This window comes from Mytilus californianus, unplaced genomic scaffold (assembly GCF_021869535.1).
Source record: "Mytilus californianus isolate M0D057914Y unplaced genomic scaffold, xbMytCali1.0.p SCAF_7, whole genome shotgun sequence".
NCBI classification, from domain to species: domain Eukaryota; kingdom Metazoa; phylum Mollusca; class Bivalvia; order Mytilida; family Mytilidae; genus Mytilus; species Mytilus californianus.
This window is the reverse complement of record NW_026262723.1, coordinates 51,020,816-51,041,984: the sequence shown is the minus strand read 5'-3', so window position 1 is coordinate 51,041,984 and position 21,169 is coordinate 51,020,816. Positions and strand designations below refer to the sequence as shown.

The window sequence follows — 21,169 nt, the reverse complement described above, 5'->3', positions numbered from 1 at the left end:
CCCTTAAGGAGTATTGCCCTTTGAGGACAATTTTACACAATTTGTTTATCATGTTTTCTAACTTTAAAAAATCTTCTCCTCTGAAACTACTGAACCAATTCCAACCAAACTTAAACTGAATGATTCTTAGAGTATCTAGAATAGAGTTTGTGTTTTATTTTCTGTTTCGTCAAAAACATGGCCGCCATGGCTAAAAATAGAACATAGGGGTAAAATGCAATTTTTGGCTAATATATCTCAAACACTTAAGCAATTAGAGCAAATCTGATGAGAGGTTAAAATGTTCATTAGGCCAAGTTCTATCAACCCTGAAATTTTCAGACGAATATAACAGTCCATTGTTGGGTTGCTGCCACTAAATTGGTAATTTTAAGGAATTTTGCAGTTTTTGGTTATTATCTTGAATATTATTAATGATAAAGATAAACTATGAACAGCAAAAATGTTCAGCAAAGTAAGATCTACAAATAAGTTAATATGACCAAAATGGTCAAATGTGGCCTTAAGGAGTTATTGCCCTTTAAAGACAATTTTTCACAATTTGTTCATCTAGTTTGCTTACTTTAAAAAATCTTCTCCTTTGAAACTGCTGAATCAATTTCAGCCAAACTTGGGCTGAATGAGTTTCAGAGTATCTAGTATAAATTTTGTATTTTATTTTCTTGTACGTCAAGAAACATAGCCACTATGGCTAAAATGGAACATAGGGGTAAAATGTATTTCTTTGCTTTTGAAGAAAATATGACAGATACAAAGAACATCTCAATGGAATTTTTAAGCCACTCATTCATATATATTAAAAAGCAAAAATAATCATTGATAAAAGATTTAAGCAAAAAATTACAGGTGAGCGATTCAGGCTCTTGAGAGCCTCTTGTTGTAGATATGCTACTGCAAATTCAGAAATTATTGCAAGGTTTTACTTCATGCGAATAATGCAACTCCTTGAGTATCGATGATAGGGGAATTAAAAGTGACAAGTGTAATGGACATATGGATGTTTATTGTCTGTCTGTCCAGTCTTGTTAGCGCGCTCACATGTACAATTATTGCCAGAGTTTTAAGAAACTTATATCATAGGTTTATATCAGCAATATCTTGGACAAGTTCGAAAATCAGTGCTGATCAATAATTTTAAAAGAGTTATGGCCCTTAGAAATATTAATAATATGGAAAATTGCATTGTTAGTGCTCTCATATGTACAATTCTTGCCAGATTTTTATGAAACTTATATTGTAGGTTTATATTAGCAATGTCTTGGACGAGTTCTAAAATCACTGCTGATCAATAATTTTGTAGAGAGTTATAGTCCTTAGAAATATTAATGACATGGAAATTGCATTGTTAGCGCTCTCATGTGTACAATTCTTCCCATATTTTTATGAAACTTATATTGTAGGTTTATATTAGCAATGTCTCGGATGAGTTTTAAAATCAGTGCCAATGAACTATTTTTAAAAGAGTTATGCCCCTTGGAAATATTAAATATATCAGAAATTGCTTTCAAGTCTTCAACTCTCTAAGATAATTTTAAAAAGTTTTAAAAAAAAACAAAAAAAATGGTTTTATTTATTGCCCTTTGACAGATAAAATATGTGCAAAGCAGGGGACATTGGAACTCTGTTCTTTTATATACAAGGACTTTCAATTTTCTTTTTCATCATAGTGAATGCTTACTTATGGTTTTAGTTTTATAATGCTATCAATCAATTTTCCTTTGTTTGATAATAAATGGTTCAAATAAACATCACTTCAACATTAAATGAACTCTAATTTAAATAAAGTGTGGTATGAAAGTCACGTCCGTAAAACTACTTCTTTGACAGTAAAAAATAAAAACAAAGTTATCAGCATTTTATGAAAATGAAATATATGATACCTCTGAGATTAAAACAATATTTTGCTTGAGAAAAATTTAACATAGAAAAATTCATTCCAGGTACAAGGTTGGACTGCATACTGTAAAAATCACCATTATTACTGTCGGTTCTAACTACTAAAAGGTCAACTATGACCAGTTTGATAAAAAAATAAAAAATTTCGCTCAAGCCTGTGATAGGGGCCGTCTTAAACTTGCAGTGAGGTGACAATTTTTTACTCCATGTTGAAGGTCTCACTGTGACTTTGAGATGAAGAACAGCAATGAAAGCGCTGTTCCTTTGCTCTTTGTGTGTTTTTTGGCTGTGTATGTACTGATTTTGTGTCATGGATAGGATACCCCATATCCTTTGTTTTTCTATAATACTTATATATCCAAAACTAAAGCATAATTGATCCTTCATGTTGAAATAATCAATTTTGGTTGTATAATAGCTAATAATTGTCTTAATCTTGGTTATACGAAATGTTTTAAGAGCTATGATTGAATTTCCTCTCTGAACAACTTCAGAATCAACCTGTATCAGATGTTTGAAAATTTGAGTTAGATTTAACTATTGTTAATTTGTAGAATGCCTAAATATAGATTTGATCCGTGTGGATATAATCATTTCAACTATTAAAGAATAAAAAAGACAAAATTTGTGATTATCTTCATGAAATTCCGTTGATTTATTGTCAAAACGTAAAACAGAGAGTTGTTTTACCAGAAATTGGCTAAGCTAGAGAATTTATAAGAAGTAGTGGATTCAGAAACTACCTTTAAGTATCGAAAAGTGATACTTAAAGCGTTGTCTGTGCAATAACTTAAAAACTCTTTGATCAAATCTTTTCAAATTTAGATATGTTGTTTTGTGTGACTGAATGAAGGTCAAGTTCAATTTTCACAATTTTAGCTTTTATCATTGTTGAGTTGTAGCCCTTAAAGTAGTGAAAAGTGATACTTTTAAAATTAGATATGTTGTTTCCTGTAACAAAAAGAAGGTCAAGTTCGAATTTCGTGATCATTCTTCCATCGACCATACATATATTACTAAACAACAACCACTTGAAAGTGGGTTTCTGGAAAGTTATTGGAGTGACAACATAAGTGACAATAAGGTTATAATGTCATAAACATATTTCTTTAATTATTGACTTCATGGTTTTTGCCTACCCACCCCTGCTGAACAAATATGTTGTGTACTTATATACTCTCTTAAATTCCAATATTATGTCACTTATGATAAATAGGAGGTCAAGATTGATTTTGGCCTTGCCATTTCTGATTCTACAAAAATTCATTTATTTTTATGCCCCTACCGTAGGCAACAGGGGCTTTAGGTGTTACCCTTGACAGTTCGTCCATCCTTCCATTTGTCTTTCCATCTGTCTGTACTTCCGTCCATCCCATTTTTGTTTCCGCACTCAAACTTTAATTTGCCTCATGCGAATTGTATGAAACTTATACACAATGCTAAGAACCACAACATGCAGACAGAGTTCGAATTTGGGTTGTGAGTCATTTACCTTTCTAGAGTTATGCACCTTTTTGAGTTGGAAAATTGCAAAGCTTGAGCGGGGGCATTCGTGTCCTCAGACACATTATTCTTTTATTTTTACTTGATCCTTTTTGGTGGTCATGATTTGCAAATATCATTTTCATGCAGGAAAATCCGGTTTGCTGTCAATCTGACAGCCTCTTGTTCTTGTTGAGGGATTATTTAAGGAGGGGTGGTCATTGGACATTAAACATTGCGTTAAAAGCATAAGCTTTTAGTGTTATAAAAACCTTATGCTTCTGGGATAGAGTAGGGTCTGCATTTGTAGACTATATTTGCATCTTGAAATATACTGACCCAATTAAGGCAACATTTCTGTTCCTATCCAACATACCCTCATTTTACAGTGGCAGTTTAAACTAACTGCCCTTTATCCTAGTAGTCCTTTCCAGAATCTAACTATTGTATAAATTATAATGTGTTCTTATCACGAAGAAGCATGAAATATTTGCCACTGGAAGTTAAGCAGACAACAATCAATCATATGAATTACAGTAGATGTGGGATAATCATTTTCATGGTTTGTTGATACATTGTATATTGAAATCTATGTTATATTTTTACCTGGCCTAAAAGTTAATCAAATTATTCAAAAAGGAATTATGAATTAAAATAGATCACCTTATTTAAAAAGAGTATATTAATAAAACTTCTAAAACCATTAGCTCAAGAATATTAATTTTTGCAAAAATCAAGAAATATTTAGACCACAGAAGTAAAATTTTACTTTATAATTTTATATTCTTCCAATATTTGACTACTGTTGTACAGCATGGGGATAGTAATGAAGAATACCTTTTGAGATTAATAAAACTCTAAAAAAGAATAGCAAGAATAATTTTAGATTCACTTTTCTTCACACCATGGAGAAAACTTTTTGACATATTAAATTGGTTGCGTTTCCAGGACAGAATTTCATATCATAAACTAATTCTAGTATATAAAGTTTTACAAAATAAAAATCCTGATTATCTAAAAAGTTGTGTCAGAGTTCTGAAATTATGAAAGAAATTTTTAAAAATATGGTAGTTGTTCGACCAAACATGAATATAATGAAAATATCTTTGGATTAGAGTTCTGCAATTCTATGGAATAGCTTACCAAGGAACATAAAACATTGACATCTATAAGTTTATCTAAATCTAAATAAGCTCAGAAACAACGCTGATGAATTATTAACTTGCAAGTGAATAATTCGACCTCATTGAATCCGTATTCATGTGACCTTCAATTTAACCCCTTAGCTAGAGATGGGATACGCATGAACTAGGCATGTTCAGCTATTGAAAGGAAAAGAATGTCAACATTGGAAGTGAAACAAGGGTAAATCATTTGGTTGACTGATTCTATTCACTAAAACTCATTCTTATACATGTAAAAACGATGATATTTTTTTAACCTATAATATGAAATCAAACAGACCTAGAAAAATCCAACAGCACGCATTCGCTATCTATTTATATCTATATTTATGTTAATATCGTGATATGACTGTCAGAGGTCACCTCGATAGTTAATTATATGGCGTCTAGACTAAAATACACACGAAATGTTGATACATATTATCCAATCCATGCATTGTAAATTGTTTATTTCAGACTTTTTAATATTTTGATATACGTTTTAGTATGTTATAAATCAAATATGAGAATTTCAGTCAAATCGGTGAGCATGAATTTGACAGATAATGCCCCTTTAACCTAATGATTTTACATTCATTTAAAGGAAATACAGGGAGTTCAATTTCTTGCTATGGAAAATTGACCCAGAGTATAATTTTCCATACAACACCGGGCAAAATGCTACCAAACTTTACCTGAATGTATCCAGTGATTTTATTGATTAACAAATATTGCTGTTGTGCTTAACATAGAACATAGGGCTAAAATGCAGTTTTTATACGCCCGTTTACGGGACGTATTATGGTACATCGTTGTCCGTCCGTCGTCAACATGTCGGACATTAACTCAAAAGCGCTTTAACAAATTTGCATAAAACTTTAGGGAATTGTTTGTATCTATTTATGTGAGTTCCCTATCATTTTTGTCGAGCCTGCGACTTTTGTCGCAGAAAGTTCGACATAGGGATAGTGAGGCGGCGGCGGCTACGGGGGCGGCGGCGTTAGCTAACTTCTTAAAAGCTTTATATTTTAGAAGGTGGAAGATCTGGATGCTTCATACTTTGTATATGGATGCCTCATGTTACGAAGTTTCCGTCAGTCACATGTCCAATGTCCTTGACCTCATTTTCATGGTTCAGTGACTACTTGAAAAAAAAGTTAAGATTTTTTGTAATGTTAAAATCTCTCTTATTATGAGTAATAGGATAACTATATTTGGTATGTGCATACCTTGCAAGATCCTCATGCCCGTCAGACAGTTTTCACTTGACCTCGACCTCATTTCATGGATCAGTGAACAAGGTTAAGTTTAGGTGGTCAAGTCCATATCTCAGATACTATAAGCAATAGGTCTAGTATATACGGTGTATGGAAGGACTGTAAGGTGTACATGTCCAATTGGCAGGTGTCATCTGACCTTGACCTCATTTTCATGGTTCAGTGGTCAAAGTTAAGTTTTTGAGTTTTGGTCTTTTTTTCTAATACTATATGCAATAGTTTAACTATATTTGGTGTATGGAAATATTTTATGATCTATATGTAAGTCACGCAGGTTTTATTTTACCTTGACCTCATTTTCAAGGTTCATTGCTCAGTGTTAAGTTTTTGTGTTTTGGTCTGTTTTTCTTAAACTTTAAGCAATAGGTCAACTATATTTGTTGTATGGAAGAATTGTTAGCTGTACATGCCTGCCTAGCATTGTTCATCTGACCTTGACCTCATTTTCATCAGGGGTTCAAATTAGCGGTGGTCCGAGGTCCGCGACCTTCCACTATTGCAATCGGACTTTCATTTTGGTTACTACCTATGCCTGACGGACCTTCGATTTGAAAGAAAAAAACTCTTTATTTCATCTTTATTATTCATGACAGCGATGATCATTTTTGTTCAACCGCTAGCTTTATACCGAAAATCGCCAACAAGTAATGTGTAAATCCGAGTAAAATCGTATCTGACTGACAAAAACAACATTGAAAAACAATGGATGCCATAAACCGGAAATGAAGACAATTACAATACCGGATCAGATTCCGGTGGCGGATAAGGGTAATTCCGGGTTTGCCGATCAAAGACAATAAAAAATCATAATTCCTGGCAGGTGACAAAATACATCACAATCCAATAAAATGTGACAATAATTTTCTTTTATCATTAATAAATGTTGATATTACATGTTGATATTTTTATAGTGTAATCATTTTACATGTACTATAATTCCAAAAGGTAATTTACTCTTAATTTTGAAGGGCCAGTATTAAAAAATCTGGAAGTTTCTTACTTTATTTTCACAGAGGAACTAATATAATAGTTCAACTAGATATGATACACTTAATCACTAAACAGCTTTGAATTTGAAATGTTACTTTAATTGTATACTCGGGTATGAATTGAACAATATAAAAAAAGAGCTACATATAGCCCTTTATATGATAGTAAAAACCAAACATTGTAGCGCCTTAAGTGAGCATGCACCTCTCTTCCAAATCTCACCACTTCTCCCTATCAGTTTCAAAAAGAAAGGCCACTTCTCCCTAAGATTCTGAAGTAATGTGATCCCTGAGATAATGATATAATTAGTAATTAGCTACCAATTGTTGAGACAACACACCCACCCACAGTGACACCCTCCCCAATACCAAAAAAAAGATTATTTGAATTCATAATATACAAGACAATTACATTTATTATTAAACATGTTATACAACAGTGACACTGACAATGAAACAAGCTAACCTAACACCAAAAGCACATTAATTTTGTATCTTACTGATTTATGAAATATTTCAAGTAAAAGTAGGACCTGGAATTTAGGTTGAGGACCTTTCAGTTTGGAGTGTCAAAGGTCCTGGACCTTCCTGTACCAAATGTTAATTTGAACCCCTGTTTCATGGTTCATTGGTCAATGTTTAGTTTACTTGGTTAATGTTAAGTTTATGTGACAGTTGTAATAAAGCTTTATATTTAGGACTATCAACATAATATCAATGATAAGTAAAGAAGTCGAGACATTGCAGCGTGTGCACTCTTGTTTATAAATTTTAGATTTTACGTTTCCGAGTTATGGGGTTATTTTCTTAAAAAAAAGGGGGATTTTCCAGTTTTCGGACAATAACTCAAAAATGCTTTCACCAATTTGCATGAAATTTGGTGAATTGTTTATATCTATTGACATGAGCTCCCTTTCGATTTTTATAAATTTTAGATTTTACATTTCTGAGTTACGGGGTTTTATTCATTAAAAAAAAAGGGGGATTTTCCAGTTTTCAGACAAGAACTCAAAACAGGTCTTGTGAAACTTTGGTGAATAGTTAATATCTATTGACCTAAGCTCCCATTTGATTTTTGTAAATTTTAGATTTTACATTTCTGAGTTATGGGGTTTTATTCATTAAAAAAGGGGGGATTTTCCAGTTTTCGTACAATAACTCAAAAATGCTTTCAGCAGTTCTCATGAAACTTTGGTTAATTGTTTATATCTATTGACGTAAGCTCCCTTTCGATTTTTACAAATTTCTGATATGACATTGAGAAGTTATTGAACTTTATTCTTTGAAAACGTGACGGGCGTATCATGCACTCATGGAGAAACTGTTTATTGGCTTACATTTTGAAATGAAAACTAAAGTAGTTAGAGCAAAACTGACAAGAATAATATATTCAGCTGGTTAAAGTCTATCTCCCATGGAATATTTAGCAAAATCATACATCCCTTTTTGGAGTATTTGCTCTGAAATACATGTATCAATTTTTAGCAAACTTTGAAGTTTTATGGCTTATATCTTAAAAACTAAAGCAGTCAAAGCAAAACTAACAGAATGAAAATGGCAGGGCAAGTTCTATCTTCTATGGTATTCTCAGTAAAATCAGATCACAAATATTGGAGTTATTGCCCCTGAAATGTAAAATGGAAATTTTTAGCAAATTTCACAGTTTTTATATGCCCGTATTATGGTATACCGTTGTCCGTCTGGACGTCAGTCCGTCATCATTATGTCTGACAATAACTCAAAAAACCTTTTAATCAATTTTCATGAAACTTTTGTGAATTGCTTATATCAATTGACGTAAGCTCACTTTTCGATTTTTATAAATTTTTTATTTTACATTTCCAAGTTATTCGATTTTACTCATAAAAAGGGGGGATTTTCCAGTTTTTGGACAATAACTCAAAAATGCTTTGAGCAGTTTTCATGAAACTTTGGTGACTGGTTTATATCTATTAAGATAAGCTCCTTTTTTTATACGACCGCAAGTCGTATATTGGTATGACGTTGGCGTCGTCGTCATCGTCCAAAGACACATTGGTTTTCGCACAATAACTTTAGTTTAAGTGAATGGATCTCTATGAAATTTTACCATAAGGTTCAATACTACAAAAGGAAGGTTGGGATTGTTTTTGGGGGTTGTGGTACCAACAGTTAAGGAATTAGGGGCCAAAAATAAGCATTTTTGTAACATCCAGACAATAACTTGTGTGTTAGTAGATATAAGAAGATGTGGTATGAGTGCCAATGAGACAACTCTCCATCCAAGTCAAAATTTATAAAAGTAAACCATTATAGGTCACAGTACGGTCTTCAACACGGAGCCTTGGCTCACACCGAACAGTAAGCTATAAAGGGCCCCAAAAAATTACTAGTGTAAAACCATTCAAACGGGAAAACCAACGGTCTAATCTATATAAAAAACGAGAAACGAGAAACACTTATGAACCACATCAACAAACGACAACTACTGAACATCAGATTCCTGACTTAGGACAGCTAGGTGCAAACAAATGCAGCGGGTTTAAACGTTTTAATGGTACCAAACCTTCACCCTTTTTCCGAAACAATAGTGTAACATCACAACATAGAAAGAAATACTATAAAATATCAACTGAAATAGCTTAACTCAATCAAAGGACATATTAACACCATTGAACATACACTGAACAAATAAATTTGACCTATGACACAATATAAATACAAAATAAATAAACTAAGGGAAGAATAATAAAAGTAACATGTTATATCGGTAAGAAATGTTAAACAATTAAAGAAAAACAATATGTTCAAACAAAAATACCATCCATTTGCAATAACTTTCAACACAGGTAAATGAAAATAATTTTGTTGTTAGGTATACCTGTACAGTACCAATAGAGAAAGGAAATATTTTTATTAATTTTGAATACAAAATAAATAAAGTAAGGGAAGAATAATAAAAGTAACATGTTATGTCGGTAAGAAATGTTAAACAATTAAAGAAAAACAATATGCTCGAACAAAAATACCATCCATTTGCAATAACTTTAAACACAGGTAAATGAAAATAATTTTATTGTTTAAGGTATACGTGTACAGTACCAATAGAGAAAGGAAATATTATTACAAAATAAATAATTTTGATGTTCATAGTACGAAGTGAAAATTTATAGTTATACCAAACACTTATCAAAGCTGGTATATAGACCAGATATAACCCTGAATAACATTAAATAACAAAAAAGCAATACAATTAGTATCAACAGGTCAAATAAACAAGAAAGTACGATTTTGAGTACTCGCAGTTACTGACAGCTAGTTAAAAGCCAAAACAATTAATAATAAAAAAATCATGCATCAGAGACTAAAATCAACTAAAACACATCCCAGGGATTTAGTATTTTAACGTCATGGACAGTCAAAGAAGACATGACTAGTGCAATGCCAAAAATAAATGTATCGACAGACAGTAGGATAGTTAGGAGTTTAACCTCTTTATAGATCTAAACGAACGTGGGTGTGTCTTTATACATCCCACTTGAAAAATATACAAATTTAGTTATGTTTTAATTTGCTGATGACAAAATCGATATTAGTGCCAATGTAAACTATATTCAAAGATCTTATTACAACATTGGTAAGATAACCTTTACTAATAAGCCTGTTTAAAGGTTCGGTGAGTTTACACGGATCACATAGTGATTTCCGCGCTTTAAGTACAATATTACCGTAAAATTTAGGATGTGACTGTTTTTAATCAGTTTTCTACAAGTACAGCCAAATTTACTAATCAAATCTTTGTATCTACGAAAGAACTTAGCAAAAGTTTTACGTAATTTATGGTAACGAAATCCTTGATTTAATAATTTACCAGTGATGCATTGATTACGTTCATTAAAATCTATGACATCACTACACACACGGGCATAACGAACGAGTTGGGATATATATACACCGTATGATGGAGCCAAAGGAACATCGCCGTCTAAAAAAGGAAAATTAGTGTATGGATCTCTCTGACATTGTACCACAAGGTTCCATATCACAAAGGGAATGCTGGGATTGATTTTGGGGGTAATTCCCTCAAAATTTTAGGAATTAGCGGCCAAAAAAGGGGCAAAAAACAAGCATTTTTCTGGTTTCATGACAATAACTTGTGTGTTAGTGTATGGATCTTTCTGAAATTGTACTATAAGGTTCCATATCACAAAGGGAAAGCTGGAATTGAGTTTGGGGGTAATTTCCCAAAACGTTTAGGAATAAAGGGCCAAAAAAGGGCCAAAAATAAGCATTTTTATAGTTTCCAGACAATAACTTGTGTTCAAGTGTATGGATCTCTCTGAAATTGTACTGCAAGGTACCATACCACAAAGGGAAGGCTGGGATTGATTTTGGGGGTAATTGCCTCAAAATTTTAGGAATAAGGGGCCAAAAAACAAGTATTTTTCTAGTTTCAGGACAATAACTTGTGTGTAAGTGTATGGATCTTTATGAAATTGTACTACAAGGTTCCATATCACAAAGGGAAAGCTGGGTTTGAGTTTGGGGGTAATTGCCCTAAACGTTTAGGAATTTGGGGCCAAAAAGGGGCCAAAAAACAAGCAATTTTCTAGTTTCCAGACCATAACTTGTGTTCAAGTGTATGGATCTCTCTGAAATTGTACTGCAAGATACCATACCACAAAGGAAAGGCTGGGATTGAGTTTGGGGGTGATAAATCATAAGGTGGTTCAAAAAATTGGGGGGGGGGGATTTTTTTTTCGGTCCAAAATTAAACTTAGTTTGATTTTAACAAAAATTGAATTCTTGGGGTTTGTTAATATGCTGAATCTAAACATGTATTTAGATTTTATATTTTAGGCCCAGTTTTCAAGTTGGTCCAAGATGGAGTCCAAAATTAAACTTTGTTTGATTTCAACAAAAATTTAATATATGGGGTTCTTTGATATGCTGAATCTAACCATGTATTTAGATTTTTTTATTTGTGGGCCACACTATCAAATTGGTTCATATTGAGGTCAAAAGGGTCCAAAATTAAGCTTTGTTTGATTTCATCAAAAATTGAATTATTGGGGTTCTTTGATATACCAAGTCTAACCGTGTTTTTAGATTTTTGATATTGGGTCCCGTTTTTTAATTGGTCTACATTAAGGTCCAAAGGGTCCAAAATTTAACTTAGTTTGATTTTTACCAAAAAAATCGAATTCTTGGGATCCTTTGATATGCTGAATCTAAACATGTACATTGTATTTAGATTTTTGATTTTTGGGCCCCGTTATCAAATTGGTCCACATTGAGGTCAAAAGGGTCCAAAATTAAACTTTGGATTCTTTGATATGCTGAATCTAACCATGTATTTAGATTTTGGATATTGGACCATAATAGGTAAATTAAAAAAATTTAAGTTCTTAGACCACATTCATTCTGTGTCAGAAACCTATGCTGTGTCAAATATTTAATCACAATCCAAATTCAGAGCTGTATCAAGCTTGAATGTTATGTCCATACTTGCCCCAACTGTTCAGGGTTCGATCTCTGCGGTCGTATCAAGCTGCCCCCAGCGGAGCTTTTTATTTTTTTTATAAATTTCTAATATGAAATTGAGGAGTTATGGAACTTTATTTGTTGAAAAAGTGACAGGTGTATCATGCGTTCATGGCGCAGCTCTTTATTGGTTAATATTTTAAAAATTAGTATAGACAGATAAATAATAAAAATGAACAGAACAATAAGATAACAAATATGTAAAACACCACTGTCCCAGGTTAGGGTAGGGTTGAGCACTCACAAACATGTTTGACCCCGCCACATTCTGTATGTATTGGAATTATTGCCCTTGAATAATATTTTTTTTTCGGAAATGATCATAGAAGATAGAGAATATTTATCTATCTATAATAAGTTTTAAAATAGTAGAAATCTTCAGCAATAATGTAAGATACAAAATGTATACAAAAAAATGTCAACATGCCTGAAATCGTGAATTGACCCATTGTTGGAGTAATTGGCCTTGATGGATGTTTTTTTCCCAATTTTTTTTTGCATTTTTTGCAGAAACTATAAGGTAGTGAAAAACTTGAAGCAGCAAAGTCATAAGTCAACATGGCCAAAATTGTCAATTGATTCGATGGAGGAGTTATTGCCCTTGAATGACAAATTTTAACCTTTTTTGTTGTATTTTTCAAGAAACTGATAATTGATAGAGAGAAAATGTGAATAGCAAAAAATGTTCAGTGAAATAAGATCTACAAATAAATCAACATGGCAGTAATCTTAAATTGACCCCTTATAGGAGTTATTTCCTTTGAAAGACAATTTTTATCAATTTTGGGTTTGGTTTTTTTGGGGAAAATATAGAAATAATTAACATCGCTCTATCATATCACTTATAATGTGCTCCATGATTGTGTTGATTTTTTATTAACAATTAATTAGTATAGGGATCAACAATCACTGAATGGCATATTTTTGGTGGATTATACTTTATGGATTTATAATAGATATAAAAACTGTGCATAGAGGACTTAGTTAAGTATATATGCATGCATTGGTTCAAAAATCCAGGTCAGTGACACAAGCTCTTTGGAACCTCAGACTGAAATTACTTGGCCAATTTGACTAATATTGGCAGGAATAATGTATGAAAGGTCATCTACAAGCAAAGAGGTATGTGCAATAAGAGTCACATTTGGCCCTGAATATTAAGTCCAATGTTTCAAGTTGATGAAAAGACATGTAAAATTAGAACTATATTTGTACAACTTTTCATGAAAAGCATTAAAATTTACAACCCAAAAAGCTTCCAAAAATTAAATATTCAATTTAGATATGTTAAATGTTATGGCAAGATGTTAAAAGATCTTTTTTGTAGACTCATGCACTCCATGTTTACCATAAAAAAATCAATGGAAATTTACCAGTTTCCATTGAATTTTTTTGGAAAAAATAAATTGTGTGCTATTATCAGTCCAATACACATATTTCCTATCAAGTCATTGTTTAAGCTATGCATGATTCATTGTGTCAGTAAATCCTAATTTTGTATATTACCTAGAAATATCGGCCATTTTAGGGCCTTATTGAACCTACTCCTTTCATCTGGTATTGATTGACTGAAAAAGGTGGCCACTGGATGCAATCTTTGTTTCTGATTGGACAATTTCCCAAAGTCTCAACCTCTGAAACTACATATGGAAATATTTTGAAGCTTAAGTAGATTGAGGTAAACAAAGCAAAGCCGATTACTTAATTTTTCAGAAGTAATCTCCTTTTGAAATTTTAAAATCTTACAGGAACATAAATATTATGCATAGATAGCAGGTGAGCAGTGCAGGTTTTTTGGAGCCTCTAGTTGATTATTCTTGTGTGCAATGGTTAAAGGATGTAATGCACTACATAGGAAACTTAGGTTAAAGCAGTAAGAAAACAGGAATCAAGTCCAGTGCTATTTTCCTGCCTAACTAGAAGAAAAGAGATTTCATTAAGAGCTGTACTCATCATAAGTTTGACAATCATTCATTACCTTTAGACATGCAGTCCAACAACAGTATTTTATTAGATTGTCATCATTACTATATATTATATATGTACAACTCAAATAATCAGACGGTGACACTATGAAGAAACCAACAGCAGTTGTATGTTGTACTTTCAGGCTAAATGAAATAGGAAACCTGTCTATAAAACTGCAGAGTCTAGCATCACCAGTGGAGGATAATAATGAAAGTGTAGAGCTAAGAATTTATAAAGATCCAACGTGTTCCTATCAGTTAAAAATTATAGCATCGCCTACAGAAAGTCTTGGCCAGGTAAGTGTAATATATATCATTGCTACATGATATAATTGGCAGGGATCTCCATGACCTGTTTTTATGATGGCGCACCGCCATCTTTAAATTATCTTCAGCCATCGTCAAATGATCCCTGCCATCGTTAAATTATTTTTCGCCATCCTTAAAAGATCCCTGCTATTGTCAAAATTTGTTTTCGTTTGGCTAACCTCCATAATTTTTCTTAGCAATTATAATCAACTGCATGTAATTGCATGACCCTTATTGTATTATAATCCAAAGGGACCTGATTACAGTTGTAAAGCCCTGAGGGATATCCGGCTACAGATCGCTAATCTATTGTACAGGTAAATCAACACACCTGACAGGAGAACACTTTATCAAGATCTAGATAGACGATTAATTGCATTATTTAATTACGTTTCAGCAAATGCTAATGAAAATTTAGATTAAAAAATAAACTTTAAAATCCAGTTACGAAGAGAAAAAAGTTTAACAAGTCGAACACATGCTTTTAGATTGACTTACACAATCAGCACCTCCCTTTTTAAATGAGTACAAAATAAGACGTAAAACAGAACATAATTTCATGCCAAATAACTTGGGTTTGCTATTTTCGAATCATTCAGAAAAAAATTGAAGTTAATGAGATCTTTTTGACCTGACCTTTTATCTTAAACAGCCAAATGTTTCTGGTCATATTTAAAGTGACATGATGAATAATTATAATAAAAACAAGCCTACTTTCATACCCCTTATCCCAATCAAGGTTAATTAGTTGTCTGACAGCTGAAATTTACCTGTTCAGGCAACAAGTAACCTATTTTTTACCAGACCTCAATTGGTCTATTTAAAGTTATTTTCTTAAATTTCACTGGTTTGCATCTATATAATATAGTCTATCCGAATTTGTATCAAAATTTCATTTGATGATACATTTAAAAAGGTAGTAATAAAGGTTTTAAGCAAAAAATTGTCACAACCACGTTGTACACAGTTTTCACATGTGCACCAGGGTGATATTTAATTATGCATCCAAAATCTTCAAAACTACTAAAAAAATCATTGATACCTTTGAAAACGAAGGTAAAGGTTTTGACAGCGGGATTTTGCCCTAAAGAGTCTAGGGCTGATATAGATGCAAGGTCAATATAACAGTTTATGTCAGAACATCATACTTCTATCAGAGACATATAATACAAGAGATTTGCAACTCGGCGAAATCCCTTAAAAACACACGGCCACTAGTTAAACCTCGCGAGATCTCCTTAGGTAATAAAGATGTGAATAAAAGTATTAAAAGTACTCGAAGTAATGACGAATGTTTAAGCATAACATAAACTGTTTCAGTGTTAAATTTATCATAATTAATTACATAATTTGAGTTCATATATAATTATTTATTTTAATGTAATTTTGATTTTAGATTTGTATTATTGAAAAAGAGACATAATTTGATATTGTATTAAAAAAAAACTGATAGTAAATAATTAACACTTGATAAATTGTATCAGAGTTCATTTTATTTGATAGTTTCATAATGGGTTTCTATTGAATATACACCTGTCTCGGAGACATAATTTCACAGTGTGACATGTATATTAGGTTTGAATTATTCGATGACCAGGTAAATCACGAACATGTTATAAATGATGAGTTTTAATTGACACCTTGTAAACAAGAAAAGAGGGACGAAAGATACCAGAGGGACAGTCAAACTCATAGATCGAAAAACAAACTGACAACGCCATGGCCAAAAATAAAAAGACAAACAGACAAATAATAGTACAGATGACACAACATAGAAAACTAAAGACTAAGCAACACGAACCCCACCAAAAACTGGGGGTGATCTCAGGTACTCCGGAAGGGTAAGCAGATCCTGCTCCACATGTGGCACCCGTCGTGTGGCTTATGTTATTACAAATCCGGTAAATAGTCTAATTTGGTAAGTCACATTCGTGAAAAGGGAAGGGTATTGTAGTTACTACATAAGGAACATATCCGATATCATCTGTGAAACGGTTATTCCATAACGGTCAACCAACTTGTGATGGCGTCCGTAAAATTTACGAAGGGATGATTTCAACTTCACCATTTTGAACTCTTGGTTTAATAGCTTCCTTGTGAGCAGCAATCCTCTATCAAGGAAATCATGATAGGAAACACAAGCCGGGGAATATCGTATCAATTGAGAGATATATACTCCGTATGCAGGCGCTGCTGGAATGTTGCTACATAGAAATGGAAAGTTCACAATTGGGAAGCTGAAATCATCTCTTTTGTCGTAAAGTTTTGTTTTCAACCGACCCTCATTGTCAATTTCTAGATGTAAGTCAAGATATGAGGCAGACTTAACTGTATCTGTAGTATCCTTTATCTCTAGTTCGATGGGATAGATTCATTCAACATAGTCACCAAATTTTGTATTATTTAGTGAGAGAACATCATCTATATAGCGGAACGTAGAGTTAAAGGATATTGCTAACTTCTTATCTTTCTTCTTAAGAAGTTCCTGTATGAAGTCAGCCTCATAATAATAAAGAAACAAGTCGGCAAGAAGAGGGGCACAATTAGTTCCCATTGGAATTCCGACAGTCTGTTGAAAAACACGTCCTCCAAACGTAACAAATATGTTGTCAATCAAGAAATCAAGCATCTTGATAATGTCAGTTTCAGAGAATTTTTTGTTTGAATCAGAGTGATTCTTTACAAAGTAGGATTTATCTCTCCCCAAGACAAGATACTTGTTACACCACAGGTGTCCACACACGATTTCCAAAAATACAATTCACAAAATGTAAAATTAATTAATGTGGAAAAAAACTTAATTTATTTGTTAATTAATTGTTAATCATGAAAGGCTTTGTTTTTTATTCTTGATATTTATAAATTATTAAAATTTTATTTATATTTATATTCATCATTAATTGGGCTTGCATTGAGTTTTTTCTGTGGGATTGTCGGTAAATGTTTGATTTCTAAGTGTTGTTTGACAGTTTCATCATAGGCTTGCATTGAGTTGTTTTTTAATTGATTGTCGGTAAATTTATGGTTTCTTCATGTTTGAAGTGTGTATTGAGAATTAATATTTAAGAAAATTACAATTAATTTCTCATTTGAATAAAGCTTCATTCATGTGCACGCAATATGGAAAATTCCGATTTTATTTCGTGGGATGACAATCTTAATAGTTACAACTTAGATATTCTCCTAGTTGAATAAACTGATAACGAACTCTTTGTTGATAGTGAAAGTGACGAAGACATAAGCGAGAGACCCACCAACAAAAACAATTGACAATACTGCATACATAGATGGATATGTGTGTCCTCGAAGCAACAAAAAATCTATAAAAAAACTCAACATTGAAGTGGGAGCCGAAGGTCATACATCAAAGCAACATGGAAGACACTATTTAAAAAAAATTTTATAACCTTATTTCCACGAGACAATCATTTGTAGTGGTTTTTGTCTTTTAATCATTTGTAGTGGTTTTTGTCTTTTTTATTCTGGGGTAAAGAGATGGCAGTTTAAAAGTAAGATTGTTTATGTGTAATACATTTACAAATCCTTGGTGTAAATAAAATCTTTTATTATCAAATATATATATTTATATGATCCGTTCATCCTATTTTGACTCTTCAAAATTCAAGAGTCTATCCTAAATTGAGGTAAATTGTATGGCTTTCCAAATACCGTTTAGATTCCTAATATCACTGAAGAGACATTAATTGTCGAAATCCGGATATGGTGTACAAAAACCTTTGCACCTTTTGTTTGCGGTAAATCATCTTTTCCGCAAGTTTATTGTTTTCTGTTTAGTATTAAATTTATAATTAAGATCCATTTATTACATCGGTGATCTGTTTATTTGGCAATCGCCAATGGCAGTCAGCAGGGTTTAAGAACATTTGTTGTTCAACCTGTTAGTCAAATGCGTTTTGTTAAAATATACTTTTTCACTTTTTTGGTCTTTTGGAAAATGTTGTTTGTGCTGTATTTAGACCCCTCTAACAAGAAATTTGTTTTGCATGCACACGTATAAAAATTGCGGTTTTTATCCAACGCACTCATAGGTTTGAACGTTGTTTTCAATTTAGACTTGTATATATATATATCTTTTGCAGTCACCATTGAAATGTCCTTAATACGATTTTAATTTAAAAATGAATTAGGTTCATGTTTTGAATGAGAAGCGTAGTCTGAAACGACAACAGATGCATGAAGCTCATTCATAATATTACGACCAGAAGGTTTCCTTTACTAGGAAAATTTTACTCCTTTTGTAAATTGACTGCATTCGTTCATCTTTGGCACGCCACCCTTAAAAGAAGAAAAAAACAATGACTTCAGAATAGGAGAAAATAAACAACTTTGCCATAAACAGAATGAAAAATGAATAAATTGCCAAACAAAATGCAGGCTATAAATTTCATAGTGCACAAAAATGAAGAACTGATTTAAGGAAAGGAGTAGGTCCGGTAAGGGCCGATTTTGGCCTCAAAATTCAAGTTCATCTGATGAAAGATTTTGGACACTTTTTAAACACTTAAGTGTCTACTTCAGTCGATTCAATCAGTTTATGTGAAAGATTTGAACTGATTTAGTCATTAAAGACGCTCAAATTCAAGCTTAAATATGAAAAAAATCTATCAAATATGCCATAATATGTCACTTTTCAGATGGTTTTTGTCAAAAATGAAAGTGGCCGCATCCGTGTTCATTCTCAACCTTTATATATGTTATGTATTATCATCAAATACAACTTACATTTAAATATTAAGAATGAACACAAATGCGGCCACTTCCATTTCAAACGGAAACCGTCTAAAAATTAACCAAAATGCTAAAATTTCGAAGATTTCAGTAATTTAGCATGACTTAATGATGCTAGTACCCGCTACATGTGCATTGTATTGTCAAAAACAGCCCATATTTAGGGAACTGAAGTATTCTTCTTTCCAATAAATAGCTAAAAATTTACATTTTAACAATTTTGTAAAACTGCTATATTTTGGGGCCAAAAAGGGGTCTTACTGGGCCTACTCCTTTGTCCATGAACAATTTCAATATTTAGCCAGTTTAATAAAAAAAAAAAAAAAGAAAAGAAAAAAAAAAGAAATTGGGAGTAATATATATCCACATAATATGACATATTTATTTGTAAATTTCTAGTTTTGACGAAACAGATTGATAAAATTAGCATAGCTGGCTTTGTGTATAAAAAACAAAAGTAATAGTCACCTTTGTTGATATTTTTAGAAATAACTGTTGGATCAAATTTTACGAAACTGGTCTTATTTTCACGACATAACATCTGAGAGTAATATAGCCCCATACAATTGAATATTTATTTGCACATTCCAAGTTTTACGAAATAAAATGATAGTACCAGCACAGCTGGCTTCGGGTATCAATAAGAAAAAATCGCCACATTTGTTGATAATTTTGAAAAAAAAAACACTATTGGATCAAATTTTACGAAAATAGTCTTATTTTCACGTTACAACATTTGGGAGTATTATTGCCCCATAAAATTATATATTTATTAGCATATTTCCAAGTTTTAAGAAAAAAATTGGGAGATCAAATGGTTTCTACGGCAATAGGAGGTGAAGTAAAATGGTCAGAGTTTTAACTTTGTTTGTTTTTGATTAATCTCATCATTAGAACACATTTTATCAATAACAAATTATTAGAATTAGTTTTTTGTAACTTTTAAATATACTTGCATGCTTTAGCTGTGAAAGGTATCGGCATTATCCATTTGAAAAATCGTGAGGCGTAGAACCTTTGTCACAACAATAGCGATTTTTACCCATAAATCCATCGGAATAATCGGCTTTCCGTCGGCCACGTCATTTCATTGGCTGTTATATAGACTCTACTAGAGTTGCGAATCTCTTGTATTATATGTCTCTGCTTCTAACAAACGTCTGAAGTTAAATATTGTTTTATGTCAATCATTGTTATGACGCCCAAATGATTACCTTTTGTTATTAAGTCTATAGGGATTAAATTGAGGTAAGAAAAATATTGTTTTATGTCAATCATTGTTATGACGCCCAAATGATTACCATGATTACCTTTTGTTACTAAGTCTAAAGGGATTAAAATTGAGGTAAGAAAAAATGTCTGGCTGGCTCAAATATTTTTTGGAAGCCGTGTCCTGAATGCATTCTTTAAATGTCAAATCTTATTTAAATTGGTACCAAATGAACATAAATTACTTTATTGCAGTCTTATCAATTATTTGTTTTTGTGCCTCACACAAAATGTGCAAGTGGAGCCCTAGCTGACATGTCAGTTTTCTAATAATAAAATATACCCTAAGAAACCAAATAGATTGAATTGATGATGACTTCTACACAAATTAATTTAGCCTATCCTAGACTCATTCAATAAAGATATAGATTTTGGCACTTTTCCATGAATTAAGGGAGATAATTTGCAACTTCCATTTTACTTAAAACCATGTTTGCTGTCAAATTATTTTTCTCTTAACACGGATTCTAAAAATATATGGTTTCTATATATTGGTAGTTAGATTGAAATACAGGAGATAATTTTGCTCTCTTCCTGTTTACAAA

The 21,169-nt window shown here is 32.2% G+C and overlaps 1 protein-coding gene across 6 annotated transcripts in view; it reads left to right on the top strand.

Moving 5' to 3' along the window:
• The window catches only part of LOC127709698 (GPI inositol-deacylase-like), a 283,867-nt gene that overhangs the window by 186,083 nt on the left and 76,615 nt on the right, over window positions 1–21,169 (top strand). For all 6 annotated transcript variants that reach the window (XR_007985716.1, XR_007985717.1, XM_052215342.1 and 3 more), the window contains one exon: window positions 14,441–14,594. Coding sequence is in view for 4 of the 6 variants with exons in the window: in XM_052215342.1 (XP_052071302.1) it covers window positions 14,441–14,594 (154 nt within the window). In the remaining 2 variants the exon portion in view is untranslated. The remainder of the gene's footprint in view (window positions 1–14,440; window positions 14,595–21,169) is intronic.